The sequence below is a fragment of the Wasmannia auropunctata genome, unplaced genomic scaffold (genome assembly GCF_000956235.1).
Source record: "Wasmannia auropunctata unplaced genomic scaffold, wasmannia.A_1.0 LD335998.1, whole genome shotgun sequence".
NCBI classification, from domain to species: Eukaryota; Metazoa; Arthropoda; class Insecta; order Hymenoptera; family Formicidae; genus Wasmannia; species Wasmannia auropunctata.
The window spans coordinates 495,748-503,848 of record NW_012026892.1 but is presented as its reverse complement, the minus strand read 5'-3'; the positions used below and the strand labels follow the sequence as shown (position 1 = coordinate 503,848).

General features: G+C 39.5%; 1 protein-coding gene across 1 annotated transcript in view; it reads left to right on the top strand.

Moving 5' to 3' along the window:
- Window positions 1–210: 210 nt before the first annotated feature.
- LOC105453560 overlaps window positions 211–8,101 on the top strand; it is an 83,562-nt gene continuing 75,671 nt past the window's right edge. Inside the window, exon 1 of the mRNA XM_011695622.1 lies at window positions 211–499. Within this exon, the coding sequence (XP_011693924.1) occupies window positions 211–499 (289 nt within the window). The remainder of the gene's footprint in view (window positions 500–8,101) is intronic.

Below are 8,101 nucleotides of genomic sequence, written 5' to 3'. Positions count from 1 at the left end.
CGAGAGGAAACCAGCGGCAAACACCGCGCGCAGCATGAAGTCGTGCCGGCGGCACGGAGGGTCCGCGGAATTCGGCCGATTTCGCGGATCGGCGTGCGGCGATGCGGTGCACCGGTGATGAGGGAGAATCGACGCTGAAGTGTGTTATGCGCGAGTGCGGTCGTTCGGGGGTACGTTGTCCAGCAGCAAGCCGCCGGTACCGACGTCGTGATGCCGTTCGTGATGCGGAAGATAGAGCCGCGGCACGTGTGCCGCGGCCACGTGCCGGCGGGCTCGCATCCGGGCTGGCCGGTGGGCGCCGAGCTCGAGGCGGTGGCGAACGGCGCCCTCACGAGCTCCCTCAAGCAATTGGCCTCCCTCCTGACCGTCGCGGAGGATATCTTCGCGGGCCTCACCGCCGAGCTAGCCCAGGTCGCCGAAAGAAGCGGACACCTACGTCGCAAGCTCGACAAGGTCGAGGAACGGCTCGGCACCGTCGATCCTAAGAAGATACCAGTCCGTGAGTACTCGTGAATTGTTTATACCCCATTAGAATAATTATCCGTTAATCTCCGGGTGACAGATCCGTTCGTTCGGAGGCCGGGATTTTATTCGACGGCGATGTGCAATTACTTACGGTGCTTCGAGAGATAGCGAAATTGGCGCTTGTTAAGTTTCCTTCGATCGTCGACAGTGATTGCCGGGGTATAAAGTTTAAACTCTCTAAGAATATATACAAGAAAGTGGGAAACGACCATTGCTATGCTTATGGCGTGACCATGGAAACGCGCTGCTTTCAAAGTACTTGCCGTTGAATAAAGTTAGAAACTAAGCAAATTGCCCTCAGGGGATGAACGTTGTAACGCACACGCAAAGAAGGCCAACGCGAAGAGCACACTCACAGCTCAAATTACTCCAATTTTGTAAGACGACTCTCGATGGTTACGATATTTTTCCGCTTGGCGCGTAAAACTCGAGGCGACTCCTCGAAACTGTTTACACTTTGATACATTCCAGGCCGCCTTTGAGTTCGACCGACACACACAAACGGGTCATGAGAGCTTTGACCTGTTTCTATTATTGTAGATTCTAATTCTACTCACAGATTTCTTTAGTGAAAATTTAAAAGTATCATTTCTTCGCGAGACGTTTATGCAAACTAACTTCTCTCTCGTTATTATTTTCGATGATCCTTTTATCTATTTACCGAAGGGATGCGAAGAAACAACATCCTCGGTTTTACGGTGCGGAGGCGAGACGAAGATAAAAATAGAATGGAAAAAGAGACGGACGCAGTGAAGAGGCGTTATACCTGGTTTGTACCGTGGGAAACGGATTGCGAGGTGTCCCGAAACGGAGTTTCACCTGGGCAGGGTACATTAGCTCCTACGGATGGAGGCATAAAGAGTTCCTTATTCTCGGTTCTAAGTATCCTAATGCTAAACGTTTATCTCGAAAACAAGAAACAAGAGACTTGAAAAAATTAGGTTACAAAGATCATTAATAAGTCGTTTGAAGATATCAAAATTATCCACTTCAGTCTCTGAAGTTGTAATTGGGGATAGATAATGCTTGAGCTAACGAGTTTAAAAGAACCTATAATAGAATCTCTAGTAGAATAACAAATCTTTAATCGTGTATACTGCATTTAAAAAGAAAAATATATAAATTTAATATAAATATATATTATATATAAATAATTTATATATTTATATATATTATATAAATATATAAATTTAATATAAAATAAATTTATTAAACTATCGACTTTTATCCATTTCCAAAGGTTTAGCAGCAGACCAAATTGTGAATTATGAATATTGTATATAATGCTTAGAAATATGAAAGAGGTTTGGAAATGGGCATATAAATAAGAATTACATTATACGAATTTAAATTTTTCTACGTTGTAACTCTACAAATTCTCGAGCAACAAAATTTAAAAAATGTTGTTTCTACATTGAATGAACATTCCTATTTGCGGCGCTTAAAAGTTCATAAAAGGACCTTAAAAATTGGATTATCGCGAGGTATAACATTGTTAAAGCTCTTTCGTCGAATTTAACGTTTGAAAGGATTAGTTATAAATTCCGGTCACGCCTGAATGCGGCAGCGATTGAAGAGCGCAATTGAAAGGCCGGAGGAAAAAGTTCTCACCGACCGAAATTGCTTTGGCTCTAGTTTAAGTATCATCGGCGCCGCCCGCGGGAAATTAACGTCAGGTTTGACTTGGTGCCGCTTTTTACGACGCACGATCTCCGTTACTCCGAATACCCATAAAACCAAGAAAACTACGATTTATCATCGCGCGATTTTGCCGTGAAAACAACGATGCACTTTTCTTTCCGAGATTAGTGTCGACTTCTCGAAAGTGTACTGACATATATATTGCTCCTTTTCATTATTCCATGAATGCATCATTATAAATGTTCTATTGCAACAGAAATTAAAAGAGAAAAAAAATATCTTTTTAATCTTTTACTTTCATTTATATTACATCTGAAAACACATCACACTCATACCTTTCTTACCATTATTATAAAATCTATCGTATAAAATATTTCACGTTAATTCGCTCTAATTTACGTCATTTCATAAATTGATTTACGACATTTGATATAAATTGCTTTGACTTGCAAATAGTTAGATGGCTCACTCCTAGCTTCTATCTAAGATCAGAAATCGCGATTATGTTGCCAAGAATGCTGTCTATGGCGAAATGTCAGGGTGAATGTTTATCCCATGGCCTCCATCGACAAACAGCTGAGGCTTCTTTCTCTGTCCCGATCCAGGGAGAAAACGTCCTCCACCCTTAGGGATCGTTCGTTCGGCCTCGTAAACGCCTATAGGAAAGAAACCGCACTTTTTTTCCAGCCTCCTCGTACCGCCAGTCCTGCAAAGACGCTGCTCGCTGAGACAGCTGACTCAGGTAATCGGCCGCACAAACGGCGCCGGGCCTCGGATTCTTCCCCGCGGGTCGGTGGGAATTTTAATTCCCAAGGGTGAAACAGGCTCCTTCTTCGCCGGCGGGAAGAAGCAGATAAAATAACGTCTGCCGGGTGTAATTTAATGCCGGTGCGCGCGTTTGTACGTCTCGAATAATATTCGATTTGTGAGAGGGAGAGCATTATTCGCTTATCAGAATTTATTTTCAAAAATGTTTCTCCGAGCTTCGACTTCTTGCGTCATTCAAACACGACTGCCACACGACGATCACAAGTTAATGTAGTATTTTTATTTCTCGTTTTTATTTATGTATGGCGTTATTTATCATTTATACATATATGGAATTATATGTACCAAGACGCTTTGAAAGATTATTAAGACATCGTTGCAGCACGATTTAATAATTTATTACGTTTGCTAGATGGTATTCCTATGCGCCGCCGACATTTAACGTAACTTCTCTCGAAGCTACACGAGAGCGGCGAGCAGCGCGGTTGAAAGTATGGCTAGCCTTGAACCTTCAGGCTCAAGTATCTCGCCAGGGATATCGCGGATCCTGGTGAAATCAGAATTTACGCTCTCGAGGGGACACCGAAGTCGAGACGAGAGGAACGGAGGGGTGAAAAAGAGAAGGAAAAGAAGCGACTATTGACATAAACATCGCATACTACATAAATAAACAATTTTATGGATGTGTGTGTTGTACTTAATTCTAGAGAATTTCTCACTAAGAATTTCACGCAAAATACGTGTGTTTTACTTGTAAACACATGGGATTCCAGTCTGTAAGATTTCACTTGCTCAAGAAGAAATACAAGTTAAAATTATTAGTAATGTTTAATTATATAAATATTACCGAGTACACAATACACTTCCAGGAAAATCATTTGATAAAGTAATTAAACTTGGAATTAGCAGAAACAGGATATGCAAATTTTGATCTTTAATTTCTTTGGTTATCTAAACGGATAAATGGATAAACGTTGTTTTATGTCAAACAATGAGACCCGTGTAAACAGTCGGTTACACAAACGTGTATAAATTTCATAATATTCAGGATCATAATATTGACTTCGGAAATCTAATGTCGGTTAATGCGGTTCTGTAATGTCGCATCGAGTGCGCGCGTCGAGAGGAGCGCGCAGTCAACCGGCTTCTGCGGAAATGGCCATACGCAGGATGTAGTGTTCGACCTGGTCGAGCAGGTTCACCAGCACTCCGAACCAGGAGTGAAGTTAGTTTGATAGGCTTCCCATTGAGGAAGGCCATCCGGCTTAGGGAAAAAAATACTTATCTTCCGATTCTGTATTAATTGACAACTAAACTTGTTTTTTGTTTGTTTTGTACTTGGAAAAACTTGTTGGTTATATAAGGCGACGCTATGGCAGCATGAGAAAACAAGTGATTCTGTTTAAACGTTTACTAGAATTACCGCGCATTGTTTCTCTCCGATGGAAACATTGACTATCAGTTTTTAGTGCTGCGTTTAAAAGCACGAGCGAAGATTTTTTTTATCGCCTTATTGTTTTTCTCAAGGATGGAAAGAGGAATGTTGAAGTTTACTTTCACGTGTTATTAGCCAGTTTTTCATCTAGTGTTAAACACTGAAATTGCGCGAAGCCGCTCGCTTTTCTCTGGGCACACACTGATATTTCAAATTTACTGTTGCCCTTTTAGGCAAATATACGAGAGCCTCCGCTACCTGCTTAAATAATCATATTTTAATGAAGGCATTAATTCATAAGCACGTTCTGCAACGTTTCCTCTTTTAAATTCATGATAAAGCATGGTAATTTCATTTGTGGCTGCGCTATTTGCGAAAGTACATATGTCTCATTTTTTTAAATCGATCATAAAAGATTGATATGCTCTAATAAGTGTAAATTAGATTATAGATATGATATGTCCAGAATACATTCGATTTGAAGTTCCACTTCCTTCGAGAGATACAGCAATAACGAATTTTTGTAAAATAACAGTGCTTCGAAATTTTTAAAACATGTGGCTTACAAAATAAAAAATAGATATGGCTTTTTATGTACTGTTAACGTATAATCTCATTAAAACTTGTTTGAAATCTCATGATCGTTATATACATATAATTTTCTCTCTCCTGGTAATGGAAAATTTTACACTAATGCTACTTGAAAATTAAAGAGTTTCTTGCGTCAGCTGTTCAGTTCGAATTTTCCCCCTTTCTTATCCCGTGAACCCCGCTGCGGATATCATGGACCCCCGTGTACGAATAATAACGACGCGGACGGAAATAAAAGTGGGCTGCAACGGTCCTCGGCTGCAGCTCCGCGCGTCTCCGGGTTTTTCACTACCCCTCGTCGTTGCCTCCTTTATTTCGTCACCCGGCTTCTTACTCTTACTTCCGGTTGCCAGCTGGCATCGAAGAATCGGGAGGGGGCTCATCGAGGGGTGACGCAAGCACGAGAGAGGTAGGGCATCTAAGGCAGGGGGACTTTCCCCGCTTAATTTTAGCCGGCTTGACACCGCGGCACGTGCTCCGAATAAAACTGCTCTTTACCGCTTTAGAGTACATCGCTATGGAAAAAATTTGTCCCTAGGCGATAAGGTTCCGCCCCTACATATATCGGCGAAGTGTATATTGACTTATCTACCTATGGTGAAGCGTCGTCAGAAAACAAAAAAGTTCGAAGATATTATCCGGAACAAACTGCATAGAAATATTGAATATATTAAAAAATACTGTTTAAAATTAAAATACTGTTTAAAATACTGTTTAAAATTAATAAAAAAATACTGTTTAAAATTAAAATACTGTTTAAAATAATTAAATTACATGTATATTGTAATTTAATTATTTTAATTATCAATATTATTAATTATTATTTATTATTTTTAATTACGTATTATTAATTAATTTATCAATCTGGCAATTGTTATTCTGTGCTTATTTAGCTCTCCACGAACATTACGGATAACCAGTCCACGAGAATACATTTGATAACCACGTTATAAAAATATAAAAATATTATAAAAATATAAAATAACCAATTGAGGAAGATTTGAAGTAAATAATTGTAACGACAGTAATAATTAAATTAATGACAGTTTTTAACAAGTACACGAGTAATAATACTTTTACGACATACATGAGATCAACGTGTTACAACCGATGATTCTTAATCGCGTTTATCTTTCTCACGGTGGTAACCGCAAAAAGACAACAACTCTCTTGGAGAAATAATGAGCACAGCTCACGAACGCGAAGAATTTCTCTTTCGGGTTCATGTTATTCTTTTCCCTTTTTTTTTCTTTCCTTTCGAAGATAGCAAGTATATTTCCTCGAGCAGCCACTTTAACCCTCCTCATCTTACACCACGTGCTCGTAAGACGGGAACAGATGCCCCTTGATGATCGCAAGAGTATTTTCGGTGGTCACGATTTCTGTCTTGGGAATGAGCGAGACTAAATGCAAACCACCATGCGTGGCTCCACCTTGAAGTTTTTCTTGCAGCTGCAGACATCTTTTAGCTATTCTAGGAATGTTAACAAGAATTCGGGAAAGTGACAGATCCAAAACTCGAAGCGAACATTCAATATTTAATAATAACTAAGAATTATTAGAGATGGGAAGAGAAAAGGGCTGCTTCCTTTGTGAAATTCTAATTTATCACGCGCGATTTTGTAATACTTTCTGAAATTTTTCCGTCCGTTTCTATCATTCATTCTATATATCCCCAGTTTCGTAACTCAAATACCGGTTTCGGACGACCTTTGGCGCGCCCAGGTACACTCATCGAACGACCCGATCGTCTCCTCGTCGACGTTTTCGAGAAGAATTCGTGGAATGGGATTATCGATGTTGCAATCGGTATTCCTCAATCGCATTTCCGCGATTCTGCGCGTATACAAGCGCAACGCAGCCTGCATCCGCGAGCCGTGTAATCATCAATCAGTCGCGTAAGAGAGAACCGGTGGAAAAGCCACGAGGAGGCGAGTTAAACCTATCATTGGTTAATTAATCATTGCGACTTGCACACCTGCCCTCGCGCGTTACGAACCTATTATTAAGTACCATTACTCGCCTATATCTACCTGCCAAAGCCCTTTCGCGACCTTTGACTCCTCTCCTAGAGAAAAGATAGAAAGAGCAGAGGGAATTCTGATGTACAGTTAGCAGTCCGGCTGATTTTGATGCGATTTTATTTTTGTATTTCTGTCACGATTGCAATAGCAATTTTTTAAAACTTCCTCTTGTCAATATCGCATATTTGACGTTGGAACGTCAATAAAATAATTAATAAAATTTCAATAAGTAATTTTATTCTATATATAAATTTTATATAAATATGAAACAATCTTGAAGAGAGAAAGAAAAAATATCTTTCTCTAAAACTAATAAATTGATTAATTTGTAAAAGTTGTATTTTTATGTAAGACAATAGGTTGGAATAGTTCGAGTATCTCTTTTCTAAATGTCCATAGAAATGTAAATAAATTTAAATTATTTATGCAAATCGCACCAACTGCCTTTAGCCTTATAACGGTTCCTCTTTTTATCGTAAGCATGTCCGCATGTGGTAGAAAGGGGAATTTCTAGCACCCATCGACTGCATTCGAATGAAGTGCCACTCCGTGAATGTTACGTTATCGCACGATTATCCCGCGAGAGAGTAACGACCCCGTTAGTCAAACGTTTCTGTTTACGATTCACGTACGCGCCGATGATAACATTGCGCTTTACTGAAAGACCGATGAGTGCGTTCACGTCAAAGCTTTCGCATGACGAATGCATCGACAGTCTGTGAAACATGATTTCTGTACAAATCACCACTTAATTCTAATACAGAACGATATTCTAATCGTATTAGATCTTTTATTCCCTGCGCTGAATTTTTCATGAGGAAACATTTTCATACTCGTACGATAAGATCTTTATGCGAGACCGCGGTTTGAACTTTTTTTCGAAGATATATATACTATATCTACGTCCTAATGAGATACGCAAATTATTTGTAAATTTTTTTTTATAAATAAACATTTTTATAATAATACAAATTGATTCAAAAGGGCTACTATGAGTCATCAGGACTTGTTGCACAAAAATTATTATATCATTTTATTTATTCCGTTACACCTTCCAAACCGTTTCGGTCCCATTCGTCTTCTTCAGCGATAAACAATAATCAAATAACTTCCGCTA